A 14,864-nucleotide genomic window follows, 5' to 3' on the forward strand; every position below is an offset into this window, starting at 1 on the left:
CGCCGCCTCGCGCCCTCCAATCAGCCGCGGCCTGGCGCCGCTCGCTCCCGCCCACCGCGCCCGCCGCGGCCAATCAGCGCCGAGCCGGGGGAGGGCGGGGCCGCCGGTGTCCGTTAGGCCGTGAGGCGGCGGGGGGAGGGGCGGGCGCGCTGCCGTTACCCGCTCGCGGCGCCGTTAACCCGGGGGAGGCGGCGGGAGGCGGCGGCCCTGCCGGTGCAGCGGGAGGGGCGGGCGGCGGGGCGGGGGGTGAGGGAGGCGGGGCGGCCGTGTCGCGCGTGCGCGGAGGGAGGGAGGGCGGGCGCGCGGGGCGGCCCCCGCGCCGATCCGGGATGTCGGGCCGGCTCCTGGTGACGTAGCGCGGAGCTCGCGCCGCGGGAAGAGCAGCGGGAGCCAGACCCCCCGCCTCCTCCCCCGCCTCGCCCGGTCCCCTCCGCCACAGCAGCCCCGGCCCCGCGCCCCCGGCCCGGCCCCCGCCATGGGCAGCGCGGCGGGAGCGGGCAGGGCGCCGCGCCGAGCCGGGGCCGCCGCCGCCGCCGCTGGGCATGTGCCAGGCGCGCCCGCCGCGTGAGCGCCGCCGCCGGCAGCTTGGTGCGTTCGCCCCGTCCGCTCCGCCGCCGGGACCGCGTCGCCACGGGCAGCCGTGAGTCTGGCTCAGCCTCCGCGGGATGGGGGTGCGGGGCGGGGGGCTCTGCCCGTTCTCCGTCCCGCCGGCGGAGGGGGGTTTGGCGGGGAGAGGCACGGCCCGCCCCGGTGCTGGGCGTCCCGGCCCCGGATCACCCCCCCCGCCCCGCAGGCGCTGCCCTGGGGCGGGAGCGGGGCGGGAAGGCCGTCCCGGGAGCCTGGCTGGCTGCTCCGTCTCTCATCCTTTCTGGGGCTCTTCCAGCAGGGCAGCGGATGCCATGAATAGCAGCTGCGCGTCCCCCCCTGCGGCCCGGAGCGGAGTGCAGCGAGGAGATGGATAAAGGAGGGGGCTGCGGACGCACTATGGCTGGGAGTGGCTACACCGACCTGCGGGAGAAGCTCAAGTCCATGATGCCTTATCGGGACAGCTACAAAGGCGGCAGCCTGCGGGAGCCCACGGAGGCCTCCTACGACCGCAAGCGCAGGTACCACGAGGACTCCGACTCCGAGCCCAGTGACTATGAGGAGCAGAAGGAGGAGGAAGAGGCCCGGAAAGTCAAAAGCGGCATCCGCCAGCTTCGTCTCTTCAGCATGGAGGAGTGTGCCAAGATCGAAGCCCGCATCGAGGACGTGGTGTCCAGGGCTGAGAAAGGGCTCTACAAGGAGCACACAGTGGATCGAGCACCTCTTCGGAACAAGTATTTCTTTGGGGAGGGCTACACGTACGGGTCTCAGCTGCAGCGGCGGGGCCCTGGCCAGGAGCGCCTCTACCCTCGGGGGGAGGTCGATGCTATCCCGGAGTGGGTGCACGACCTGGTGATCCGCAAGCTTGTGGAGCACAGGGTGATCCCCGAGGGCTTTGTGAACAGTGCTGTGATCAACGACTATCAGCCCGGGGGCTGCATTGTCTCCCACGTGGACCCCATCCATATCTTTGAGAGGCCCATCGTCTCCGTGTCGTTCTTCAGCGACTCCGCGCTCTGCTTTGGGTGTAAGTTCCAGTTCAAGCCCATCAGGGTCTCGGAGCCGGTTCTGTTCCTGCCGGTGAAGAGAGGAAGCGTCACAGTGCTCAGGTAACTCGCCGCGTTGCCGAGGCCTCTGTTTAGCTGATGTGCTGAGACTTGGTTGTGTAATGCGAATCACGAGACACATGGATGCACATCCCGACGGCAGCTCCGGCATGATCCGCCTGTCCGTAGGTGTGCGGGGTCCCTGTGCAGCAGAAAGGCTGAGGGAGAATCCCGTGGTGGATGGGGAGGCAGGAGAAGAGGTGATCCCCTCTCTGGGGGGATGAGGCAAGCTGTGGTCTGCACGTGGCCACTTGTGGAGCTGAGCTTTGCTTGAGTTCCCGTAAACAGTTAAAATGAGCATCGAGACACAAAATGGATCCTGCGCCCAAGAGCAGTCGCAGTGGAGCAGCTGGTTGAGACAGGGCTCCTGGCTTCTATTCTTAGCTCCGTCGCTGACTCCTGACGTGACCTTAAGCGTAGAGGGGAAGCATGAACGGCCAGGTCTTCCTGATCTGCAAATTGGGAATTTTAAATCCTCACCCCTGAGTTGCTGATGGGAAGTCTGAGTGCAGAGCCTTGTGGGACAGTCCCCAGGAAGTGCCGTACAAAGGCGGCACAGCGACCATGTGTATCGGTTGCAGGTACAAGGAATTATTCCTGTTCTCGCAAGCCGGGGAAGAGCTGTAGAGGTGGAATGACCTGCCCAAGGTCATGCAGTGAGCCGGTAGTAAAGCTGGGATTGGCACTTGGAAACACCGGCGTCCTAATCCCCTGCGTCTCCTGGGTCTCGCTGTGCAGGCTGAGCTCGCAGGCAGGTAGTGAGGCAGGCTGAGTATTTGCAGGCTGCTCTGCGTGGCCTTGAGGAAAGAAACAGTGGGATTTCAGGTATTAACAGAGGGCTAGAAACCCAGTGCTAGGGCTGCCTGGTTTGGTGAGCACAAGTCCCTCGTGTCCTGAAGGTCAGAGAGCTCCCTGCCAGGAGCAGGGATGGCCCAAACTCTGCCAACAGTGCTCTGAGCTATCAACTATATCTATTTTTTTTTTCCCCCTGACTGGGAAATGTCCAGGCCAGTTTTCAGGGCTCCCTGGCCGTAACACAATCCCGTGTTTGCCTTGTAAAGTGATCGCTGCAGGGTTCGGGAAGGAATTTTCCCCCCCGCACACACACACGCCGTCGCACCGTTGACTAGGGCATCAATAATAAATGCTTAGATCTCGCGTAGCTTTTATCTCTGAAAAGCTGCACAAACATTAACTAATCCTTGCAGTACCCCCTGCGTTAGGTAACTTGTGTAGATTAGCGAGGGATGAGCAGGACTGCGGATGGATATGTGAGCAAGACGAGTTCTCCTGAAGACGAAGAAATTTTTCTCTTACCCTGGTGAATTTGGCTGGGCCTGGTGGGTGCAGGAGAAGAGCAGAGGTCAAGAATTGGTTTCATAAAAAAGGGCTGGGAGGGAGCAACCCAGTGTGTCATTTTACTGCGAAGCAGCCCCGGTCTCAGAGATGGACCCTGCTGCAGACAGACTCCCAGTTCGGGTCCATAACTTCTCGCTAGAAACAAGGAGGAAAACTTTGTACCCTAATCTCCCTGGGAGAGATTCGAACCCCTGCCTTTCCCAAGCTGGCTGGGAGTAACTAGTGGTCCTTTCTGCCCTTGCAGTGGTTTCTTTGCAGCAGCGAGGACATTTTCCTGCCTTGGAGCATTCCAGCAGAGCAGTTAATGCAGGGTCACGTCCATAGTCTGATTTGCAGTATAACTAAGAAAACTCTCCTGGCCTTTAGTTTTGAGGGCATATTGAGACTTAGCAGCAGAGTATTCGCAGTTCGGGTAGGAGTGCTAGGTCCTTTCCTCTGCTCCAGAAGAAGATAATCCTGTTACCATATCCCATATCCTCACTCTTTACCCAGAATGCTGCGAAGAGCAAGGAAGTCGTCTGAAGCTTCCTGGAATATCCCCCAGACCCGTGTGGTCGGGTTTGTGGCCAGCACTATGTGGGTGTCATAATCAGTTTATTAGTATGCAAAGCAATCATGAAAATGAAATATGTGGGTGTTTTGGGGTTTTTTATGCTTAAATAGAACTGTTGTTTTTGACTGACCCACTAGCCTAATCTACAACAAGATGTTCTGTTTTTCAGCAAATAATAGACTTTAAAATGGGGATTATTTCAATTTCAGTGCAGCGGTTAACAGATACTTAGCACTCACTTAAGAGAGATTCTGCCAAAGTGATTGTTTTGCGATGATACGATCCTGGCTGGGTAGGAGTTCCTCAACTCCACTGCATCTCCTGTCCCCCCTCTAACCTGAGAGATCTCAGGAGAGCAGAGAGGAGCCCTGCAGCCCTTCCGCAGGCTCTCGGTGCCCTGTGTCTGGTATGGAGCTCTTGGTGGTGTTTAAGTCGACTCTCCAAACTTGGCTCTTTCTCCTCGCGGTAAACAGTTGCTGCAGGCAGTTGCCCTGGAGATAGGAAGCGGCACAGATAGAAATGGCATGTGTGTAATGTCTGATTCCAGCATTGCTGGGGCAGTGGCTGCTCCTGGCACGTCTCCTTTCTGGGGAAGCCAGGGTAGCCACATCTGCTTTGCTGCTGTTGAGGAGCTGCTAAAAGCTCTTCGGCCTCTCTCTCTGCCCACGCTTTCTCCAGCTCTCTGTAGGGTGCGTGTCCTGGTCCTCTATTCAAAATCATCCTTCTGCCTTTGCTGCTGCCTGCACCCCCGTGAGCTGTACCTCTCTGGTGGCTCTATGTACTTTGTCCCCTCAGGGACAGGCTCAGGTTTTTCCCTGACAGAATTCCAGTTGCCAGTAAAATGCCTTGTGGCGCATGTATAAAGGATGCTGCAGGCTAAACCTCAGAGTAAACAGGAGTGTTTTGCTTCTGTTAAACAGCCTGCGGTGTTTGCAAGCACTGAACCTGTATCAAACTTGCTGTCAAATCTTGCTTAGATCTCAAACTACTGGTTAGTGTTTAAAGGGCATCCTCTTTAAATAGTTTTGGAGGCAAAAGGAACTCTCTTAGCCAGCACCTCTGCCAGCAGGACAAACAGTAAGCCACACTGAGGCCCAGAAAGGAGGTTTCTGCCCTCCCAGAGAGGCGCTGCTGTTTTAATTTTCTTGTCTTTTCTTTCTTTGCCCTTTTAAATGCCGATTTGCCCAGGTGTAGGGTTTGATGTCTAGAGGAAGAAAGCTGCCCCTGATGCCCTGAGCAGGTAACCACGCAGGTTTGTTTTCACTTCCACAGCCAGCCTGGCTCCTCTGTGCCTGGCCGAGGGGAAATGGGACAGGGATTGAGGAACTTCATCCTGCTGACGTGAGCTGCTATACGCGCTGCACCCAGAAAAGAGGAAAGCAGATGAAGGGCACCCAAAGCCACCCAGGGGCGCGCGGTTCCAGCGAGATCACTCCGTGTTGGACCATGCCCTGTGGACGCTGTTTTAGGCAACAGATCTTTGGAGCCAGTGGGCTTTTGTTTAACTGCTGAAGGCTGCGCCTCTTGGCAGCGTGGTTGGAAATAATTGATTAGGTTGCAGTTAGGCAGAGGAATAAATTACCAAAGGTGAAATGCCTGACGTTCTGAGAGCTTGTGCACCATATGGAGTTTTCTTCTGAAGCTGGTAAGCGAAGAAAGGAAGAAAACAGATCTACTCCCCGTTGCTTATAATAGCAGTGATGTTTGTCTCCCCTGGTGTCTAGAGGGATGCCTGATGGTGTAATCAGAGCTGGCTGCGGTCTCTGGAGTGTGAACCTGCTCTCTTCCCAGAGAGGGGAATCTCTCCACACCTGCCTGCATTAGGCACTTTTCTGGAAAAGTCTGAACCCTCAGAAAAAGCTGCAGGTTCCTCAGCAAAGAGAAAGTTCTGTGTGTGCCAGTGCAGATGAGCTGTCTTAGGCTGAGGAATGGGGCTCCTGGGACAGGGCTTGCTGATATAAGATTCAGCAGGTTAGAGAGGAGGTACAGTGTTGGCTGGGCTGCTAGAAGAGCATGTGGACACCCCCTGCATCTTCTCCTCATGTGAAAAATGCTTTCCATGTCAGAAACGTCATGCTCAGGTGTTCATAAAAAGTGTTTTTAGGGTTTTCCTTAACTGAACTGCAGTTATCCCCCGCCCTGCCCTTTGGTTTTGTTCTCTGGGCAAAAACGTAATCTCTGTCTCTTTGCCCTGTGAACTTGGCCATCGTCCGGATACACCAAGGCCAGGTGGCAGGCAAGAAGTTTATGCTGGCACGGAGCAGAGCAATGGGATGTGACAAAGGAACTTGCTCTGTTTCTCCGCCCGGCGCCTGTGCAAGCCTCTTCGCTGGAGGACCGTGCGGTGGGACCCTCTCGTGTGTTTGACTAGCACAAACTGAGCTTTCTGCTCAACGTGAGCCGTGGAGGCTGCCTCGTGGGTGCCCATCAGGGGCCAGGGCTGCTGCTTCGGTACCAGCCGCGTGCGTCTGGGCCACGGGTTTCGTTTAGCGCTGGTTTGACAGGGGGCTGGAAAGGAGGATCCAGTGTGTAGGGGGAGAGGATATGCGGCCTGGCTGACACGTTGTGTTGGGGAGTGCAGGTCTCGAGACGAGCTTTCCCCTCGCGCTCAGGGTGTCACTGAGGACACGCCGAGGTGAATGCTAACACGGGGGATATTAATGAATTTGCTGGAGCTTGACGCAGAGGTTTCTGGAACATAATAGAGCATTATTATAACCCCCTTTGCAGACTCATTCTGCAGCGTCATGGGCGATGGGGGAGACGGGCAACATTTTGCTGTTTAACTCTCAGCTCTTAGACACTTAACTCTCCTCTCAGAGCAGCAGATCAGTCTTGGAGTGAGTGCAGGTGCATTTCTAGGTGAGTGGGTGGGTTATCTAAGCAGATAAAGCAAACACAGTCCCGCACCCAGAAAAGGCCTGTGATCTGCTCCAAGTGTCCTCAGGGGATGGCGGCCACGATCTGGCAGCAGCAGCAGAACCTCCTTGCGAGCAGCGGCTTCCCCATCGGGTTGGAGCGTGGGGAGAGCAGTGAGAGCGGAGCCTTCCCTATAGGAAAGAGTATCCGGAGGCGCTGCCGACCGCCGAGCTCCAGGTCTGGTCTCCCATGTGAAACGAGTCGTCTCCGCAGTGTGAGGCAGGACGCGCTGCGAGCCAAGCTCGCCTGCGGGAAGCGCCGCTCGATCCGCAACGGGAGCGCTCTGGGAGACCCGTTTCTGCTTTGGGTTAAAGCAGGGTGGGTGCCACCAGCCTGCTCTTATCTGAGCAGTCTGCACCCGGGTCCCCTTTGAGGTTCTTCCTCTCGTCGGCCATTTCGGGAGGCTCTGAGAGCATTTAACTTCCCTTTCCCCCATGTTGGACGTGAGAAATCTCTTCTGTTTTAAGAGCGTCTGCTTGCAGGAGAGGAGCAGCAGACAGAGGGCAGGCCCGTGTCACCAAATCTTGCTCATTAGCATCCGTACGGAGAGGACAGGTCTAAGAGGACACGTTCCTGCTGAAGCACCTTTCCGGGAGGCAGCGTGTTTATCCAGGCAGGTGTGATGGCTGCTCCCCATGAACATTCCTGGAGCCTGAGGCCACGTTCTCACGTCCTTGTGTGCTGTGCTGGACCTTGGGAATGGTGCTTAAGAAGAGGCAGTCAGGAGAAGCAAGTCCCTGTGTGTTCCAGAGAGCTGGGGTCCTGCTCTGCCTTGGATTTCTCCCCAGCTGCTAGAAACTTCAAGCAGACAAAGTCATCCCGTGCACCCGAGCGCGCTGCTGCACGCAACGCGAGCGTGGCGCGGGCTGTGCGCATCGTCAGCCTGGGAGTGTCTCAAGCCCTTGTAAGCTCTGGGGTGGGCAGGTTTTAGGGGTGCAGTCCTGAAATGAAGATGAGCCCTTTCCCGTCCACTGTGGGCGCTACGGTGGGTTCAGGCTGTGGCGAGGTCTGTGTTTGTGCCATGACAGGACAGGTGTCATACGAGGAGCACCCTGAGCCCACTCAGATGACAGGGGATGAGATGCCACCACTGGGACTTGCTGTCCGTCCCGTCCTGTCCCACCCTAGATGAGCTAATCAGCGTCGAACCCACCTGCCATCCACAGCAGCAGGTTCTTCCTATCGGCTCTGGTACCTGTCTGGCCACGCCAGCACCATAATGGCAATAGATAGACTTTATCTTGGCAACGTGTGTGAGCAAATCCTTTGAAGCAACGTAAAAGTGTCCCGAAATGAATTGGCTGCATTTACATTTCATAAACTTATTTTCTCCATGTCTTAATTCATGGTGTTGTGGTAGGTGACTGTTTCATCTGGTGTATGCTTAAAAAAAAAAAAAACCCAAAACAGAAAGCCTGACTGTCCTCATTCTTTCCTTAAGTTTCTTTCTTCCTGCAAGTCTGGCTGCTGCACAGCAAAGGAATTGTGCAGTATTTGGAATAGGAATTCATGGTGGGAGCTAGGAAATGACTGGCCAAACTGAGTTGTCAAGGCTGGCAACCACTTTCTGCCTTTGCTTGTCATCCTGCTCACAGTGGCTTTTTGTTTTCCTTGACAGTGGATATGCGGCTGATGAAATTACACACTGTATTCGACCACAGGACATCAAGGAGAGAAGAGCTGTCATCATCCTTCGAAAGTAAGTGTTGAAGCCCCCTGGACAGCGAGAGGAACTTGGATGTGCCTTTTTCTTTTTAAGTGACTTTAAATAATCTTTTTAAAACTGCCACCTTTGTAAATATGCTGCGTTGGTTTTAAATCTTAATTGGATCCCCCTCTGATGGTTGCCCGTGTCTTGCCGTACCCCTTGCCTTGGCAGTGTAGGAAGTACGTTGAACTTGTTGCTACAAAATTAATCACTTCTCACTTCTTGGCTCTGTGCAGTAGCCCTTCTCTGTAATGTCTGGGTTTGCAAGCGCTGTTAACATCCAAACTCCTGGCTTTCATTGGCTGCCTACCTCTGTAAACAGCTAGGATTTCAGGCACTTTTGTTTTGGGCTCATTCAGGTGCCTGATCATATGATCTCCACATGCTCCAAGTTGTCTGGACTGTCCGTAGAAGTTGTTGCTTGTGATGAAGAACCTTCTCTAAAGCAGATATGATTTTCTTAGTAGCATGGCTTGCATTTCCTTTGGAGAGGGGAGAAAAGGCTGTTTTTGAAGTCAAACGGATGTAACAAATTTAACAATCAGGTTACAGAGCTTATTTTCTGAGTTGGTGTTGGGCAGGAGCAACAAGTTCTGTCAGGTGGATCTCCCACCTCCTGTTCTGGGGGTGCGCTGTCTTGCTCAGCTGATGGCATTTCATCAGCTGCTGTCCCTACAGCTTTCCAGAATAGAAATGAACAAAAACCTCACCCCAAACTCCTTGATATCATCTTGTTTGTACCCCAAAACGCCCTCACGCCCCAATTCCTTTTGCTAGAAGATTGCAAAATACACGGCTACCACACATTAACCTTGGGTCATTGTGCCTTAGAAGGTGTTAACAGCAATGCTAATGTCAAGACTCACTTTTGTAAGTGAAAACCTGTGGCTTGAGTACTGTAAACCCTTGTAAACCTAGATGAAAGCGTGGGCCCAGTGGCAGAGCTGCAGTCGTTAGCCCAGGCTGATGTAACACTGGCAGGCAGGCAGGCTCGGTTCAGACTTGCTGAGCTGTTGGTCAGCTTAGTTGGTTTCAAACAAGTCTGGCAACGTTGGGAAGACAGGGCACAAAGGCAGAGGTGGACATGTGGTTAGAGAGGCCCATGAAATGAAAGCAGGAAACAGCAGCCCTGAGGCATGAGCCTGGCAAAGCCAGCCCAGACCCACGAGGAGATGTGGAAATGGTGGAGTTGGGTGAGAACCAAACCACCCCATAGCTGGGTATTGCCACACTGGGCTTAAAGAGGGAGGATTGTAATGAGAGCCAGAAGGCTCCTATGTTCAAATTGTTGGTTATTGCAGCCAAAGGACAGTAGTGGGGAACTGTTAGCCCAGTGGGAGGCATCTTCACATCGTGCGGTGGGAGATGTCTGCCATAAGCTGTCCTGGACTTTGGGAGAGTTGAGTTACCTGGCCTACAATGTGAAGCAGTTTCCTAGAAAAGATGGACTAGGCTGAATAAGCTGAAGCTACCCAGGGTGGTCGGATGTATAACGTGCCTGTTTAAACTGGCTCTATCTCTTGCTTTCATCAGCCTCTGTCAGCTGAGGGTGTTTAGTTATTTCACCGGGGCCTGACTGCCCTCAAAGTGAAACTGGGCACGCATCTAGCAAACATCTAGCTGGTTAAGTTTGATCTGGCTGATCCAGTGCGTGGCGCTCGGGTGAGGAAGCCCCGTTAGCAGAGCGGTGCTGGTCGCGTGCTCAGCTCTGCTTTCGGGGCCTCGAGGCCTCCTGCCCTCCTCGCAGGACCCCCGTTTCCTCAGTGCTGCGACAGGCTGTGGCCTTGTGTGGGCAGCGATGGGCCGAGGGGACGGGCAGGCCGACTGAAACCACAGCAGGACTTTTCTCTGAGCAAACTGGAAACCCCCAGTAATTATTTCAGTGTAATCTCCACAGCCAGCAGCCCTGGTGAGTCCATGGCAAATGCCTGCTCGCCAAAGGGTGAGGTCTGCTGCCAAGCAGAGCTTATTAATTGCTGCCTGCCCCGGGGACGGAGGCCGTCTCCCTGCCGGCCCCACGTGCGCACGCGGGGACCTTTGCCTGCGCTCGCGTCCCTGCAGCGTGCACCGCTGTGGGGAATGCCATTCCCTAGCCACGGATCATGCGACTTGCGCAGACTTAAATAGGATGTTATGCAACCCAGAAAGCAGCGACTTCCGTTAGCAGCCAGCTAGCACGGGAGACGTGGAGCAGCCAGCAGCCTCATAAAACTCTTCCCCGTCGTCTCACTAAGAGCCAGCCCCAAGCTTTCCAGGCAGATCCGATCTGCTGGGTGACGGAATAGCCCTTCACTGCAGTCAGGAGCAGGGCTGTTGGCTTGGATAAGCTGCCAGAGTCTGCTCCACGCCGGGGGTTTGAGTGTGAAGCTGCCCTTGCTCCAGGCATAGGGCACTGGAAGCGGTTTCTGCTGGCGGCAGCGGGAGGACAGAGATGTGTGTGCTGAGAAGTGGCTGGTGTTTGCAGGACGCTCGGGAGCAGTGCTTACCAAGTAGGTCATACACACTTCAGTGCTGCAGCGTGGTGATATTTACAGTGTTCCCTGTGTGCCAGAGTGCAAGACTGCAGGGAGCCAGCAAGGTTTGGGAGCGCTTTGAGCAGGAGGCTGGGGGATGAGGGGAAGGAACGATGCTCCAATTTGGAGAGATGCTGAAAGAGGTAACGTGGGAGGTGGGGATGGAAATAAGACCTGTTCAGGCGGTCTTGAAAGTCATTTTAGAGGTCTTACAATGCCCTTTGTAAGCACTTCTGTGTAAGCCATTACACCTGGGACCTGTTTTATTCAGCTGGAACTTTGGTAGGTTATTTCCTCTCCATTTCAAATAGCTCATTCTAGTTCCTGCTCCTGTAGCTCATATCTGTGTTGCTCTTGGAGGTGCTCTCTTGCCCTTGCAGTCTATTTGGCAGTTTCCTTCACTTCAGGCCTATAGTTGTCATCATATTTGGGAGGATTTTAAGCCCCAGCTCGCCCAGGGCCGCATGCACAGTGCTGTGGTGGCCAGTCCGGGAGCTGCTCTGTTAATGGAATGGGCTGCCCAGGTGGGAATGGCAGAGAGGAGGTTTGCTTGGTACCTGCAGGTGCCTCCTCATAGGGGTTTAGGTTGGGTTTCTCAGGTGGAAACCTTCTCCAAAAGCTAAAATTCAAGACCAGAGAACAAGAGGAAATTGTATCCCCTCTCGAACCCACACTTCTTCAGTGTTCACCCTAACTCCTTGGAGGGAGGCTACAGAAGCATCAGGCTGCCTTTCTCTCCAGGAAATGGTTGATCCTTTTGAACCTGGCTGTTTTGAAGCATGGGCACCACCTTCTACTCTACTTCGATGGTGCTTAGGCTTCCGTCTGCCTTTGCAAATAGACTTTAGCACTGCTTGGAATTGAGACTGGTAGCCACGCTGTGCTTGGCGATGGTGCTAGAAGTGTGGTAAGAGGTTGTGCAGTCAGGTGTTGCTTCCTGCTGCCCAGTTGTTGCTAGACCTGTTGCCTCTTCTCCCGTGTGCGTGGAGGCTGCTGTCTACAGCCGGCAACAGAGGCAGCTCAGGTCTCTCTTTGCTTTCTGGTGCAGCTTTAGCCTGTTTCTATTCCCACATGAGTAGAACTGTGCAGGGATGTTGGACGGGACAAGAGGCACCTCCTGCTAGCAAGACATTTTTGTGGCTTGTCCTTTGACTCTTGATTTTAAACCTCTTTCCTAGTGAAACCGGGAACTGCATGACCCCGTGAGGCTTCCCAAATGAAGGGAGATTCAAAGTTGAAGCAGTTATTCCTGTTGGAGGAGATGGTGAATTTTACAGTGCATCTCCCAGGTAGCTTAACGGGAGTTGCAAATTATGGGATCTCACAGGGGACTCTAGCACTGTGTCCTGTGACTGCAGCGAGTTCAGCACCGTTCCTGCCCTTGCAGATTTGCTTCGTGGCTACGCTGACCCCAAAGCCCTCCGCTTCCCTCCAGCCAAGACAGTAGGGGTTAAGGTTTCAAATATCAGAAAGATACTGTTTGTGCTGCTGTTTAGTGTAATATTCCTGACCCTCTTTCTGCGCTGTGTGCCTGGGACTGAGGGTTGTTCTTCAATACATCTAGGACAAATGTCTACTGCAGCATGATAGAAATTCTCCAGAAACTCTTTGCAATTTTTTCTCTCTTTAAATATTTGCAGAACAAGACTAGATGCACCTCGATTGGAAACAAAATCGCTGAGTAGCTCTGTGTTGCCACCAGGTTACACCTCTGACCGCCTGTCGGGAAGCAACAGGGACCAGATCCTGAAACCAAAGCGGTCCCATCGCAAAGCAGATCCTGATGCTGCTCACAGGTAGGAAGATCTTTCCTAAGAGCAAAGTTTTGGATGGCACTTCTGGGTCCTGATACCTCTGAAGTTCCTGGTCTCCAGTAAGAGAGGCTGCACATCGCATTTAGAAAACCCTGTTTTGCATCCCTTTACCGGGTGCTCTGATGCTTCTGTCCCATCCTACCTGGAATGACCTCCCAGGCGCTTTCTGTGCTGCTCGATCTGTTTTATTTGGCTGGGGTTCTTTATATGTTCCTTCTAGGCTCGTGGAGACTAAGCTCTGGCTGTAAGCAGCTTACATTGTTTATCCTGTGAGTGGCATAATGAAGAAGCAATAGATTTGGCCAGCTCTCGATAAATGCAGTCATTCAGAACAATAGTTTCCCTGCAGCTAATTATTTTTGACCTCTATTGCCAGGCAACCTGTGCAGCTGTTGTGAAGCACATTATGGAAGTAGTCTGTGGAGAGAATGTGGGATTTTGCTAACCGGGAAGGGTGAAGACCTTCTTGGGAAGCTTCTCAGACCTGTTTTGCTTTCAGAGCTGCATGTGGATCTTCTGTTTGTTTGCTTTAGTGTAACCAGAGTGTATGAATGCATCAGACTGACCTTCAAGAAGCTCCTGGCTGAGGTTTTAGTTATGGAGCAAGGCTTCCTTTAAGAGCAGTGTTTCAATAGTACCTTGCTCTCTGTGTGAATGCACTGGTAGCCATGAGTGGTAGCAGATCTGCCAGCTGTGTTTTGGGCTGTCACACGGTGTTTCTGGTATTCTGCAACGTCCAAAGCTGCCCGAGGAGCGCGAGCGCGTTCTGCTCGCATCGTGTCAAACCAAAGGCTGGCTCGTCCCGGGCCTTGGCTGCTGCACAGTCCCAGCCCTTGTTTCAGCCCGGCCCAGCGCAGGAGGAGGGCAGGGGATTTCTTGTTTAGGAGCAGTGCTCATTCACCAGAACTCAGGCTGGAAATGCAGATCAGGAAGAGGAGCTGGCCTGGAAATGGAAACTTCCCTCCGAGCAGGACAGCGTCTGTGCACCTGAGAACTGCTGCTCAGCCCCGTGTGAAGGAGATGGGGGACATGTACCTTATCCAGGGGGGCTGTGCCCAGGCCCCTGTGTATGTGGAAGCCATGGTGACCATTAAAAAACATTTTTCTTTCTTTTGCCCTAAAATACTCCGGTATGATATAGGTTAGTTGCACTGATCTCAGGTAGCACCGTGTTAGAGGAAGTCAGGAGTTTCCACCTAGAATAAGGTAACAGGTTTGTGCAGCCCTTAGTGCTGTCAGCGCTGTCCTAGTATGGAGTGAGAACAGAGGCAGCTTTGCAGAAATACTGACCAGGCTGCGCTAATGTTGGACAGAACTGGTGAGGGGCAAAGGAGTTTGGAGCTATCACTTGATCCTGACCTACAAAAATCCTGGCAGGTTAAAGGAGGGACACACACACAGACCCTTGTGCACAAGGGATGTGTCTTGGGGTCCTAAACTGCCCTTGAGAAGGGGTGGGGGGTCTGTTTGCTAGCTGAGCACCCAGAGCACAGCGCTGAGAGGAGAACGTGGACGGGGATTTGTGCTCTTACTCCCTCCCTCTCTTTCCTTAGGCCACGGATCCTAGAAATGGATAAAGAAGAGAACAGGCGCTCAGTCCTCTTACCAAAACATAGGAGACGGAGCAACTTCAGCTCTGAGAACTATTGGCGAAGGTCTTACGAATACACGGAGGACTGTGATGAAGAGGAGGAGGACGGCAGTCCGGCCAGGAAAGTCAAAATGAGGCGACACTGAGGAATGCACTTTCCAGGCGCACGGAGCTGATGAGATTGGCCTCCAGTCTGTGAAAAATTTCTCCTCCCTCTGGCTGTTTTCCATCTAGCTTCAGTTTTGGTTTTTCCTTTCAGGCTGAAGAAGGAACAGGAAGGATCTAGCAATTTATTTTTATGAATGGAGGAATGCTGAGACATACGGAAGGATGGAACATGTCCAGTGCACATGGGTCAAATGGGCATCTCTCCCTTAGGAAACAGATAATGTTGTGCCAGGCTGTCTGTTGGGATTTTTTTTTTTCCTTTTTTGAAAACACCAAAAAGTTTTAAGTGTTTCATTGCGCAAGATTCAAGAATTGTATTTTTGTTTTTTGCTTTAACTTTCTTCCTTTTCAAATGTTCTAAATATGATGTTTGACCCCAGGAGCTGAAACTCTCTGCGGTGGCCTCGTATTCCTTGCTTCACCAAAGGGCTCCTCGGTCTGCTCTTACCTAGTTGTTGTTGGGTTGTTTTTTCAGGGTGCCCTACAGTAACTGGAAGTTTGAAGCTTTGCAGACCCTTCTTCTGCATTTGATTACAAAAGGGTTAGGA

The 14,864-nt window shown here is 53.6% G+C and overlaps 1 protein-coding gene across 1 annotated transcript; it reads left to right on the forward strand.

Annotated features, from left to right (window-relative positions):
• The first annotated feature begins 530 nt into the window (after positions 1–530).
• ALKBH5 (alkB homolog 5, RNA demethylase) lies at positions 531–14,864 on the forward strand. Its single transcript, XM_088527784.1, has 5 exons — positions 531–640; positions 887–1,694; positions 8,141–8,221; positions 12,384–12,539; positions 14,111–14,864. The coding sequence occupies exons 2-5, from the start codon at positions 955–957 to the stop codon at positions 14,292–14,294; spliced, it is 1,161 nt and encodes a 386-aa protein (XP_088383910.1). The 5' UTR covers positions 531–640; positions 887–954; the 3' UTR covers positions 14,295–14,864.

The sequence above is a fragment of the Tinamus guttatus genome, unplaced genomic scaffold (genome assembly GCF_059628265.1).
Source record: "Tinamus guttatus ecotype Peru unplaced genomic scaffold, ASM5962826v1 Tinamus_guttatus_pri_ptg000291l, whole genome shotgun sequence".
Lineage (NCBI taxonomy): Eukaryota > Metazoa > Chordata > Aves > Tinamiformes > Tinamidae > Tinamus > Tinamus guttatus.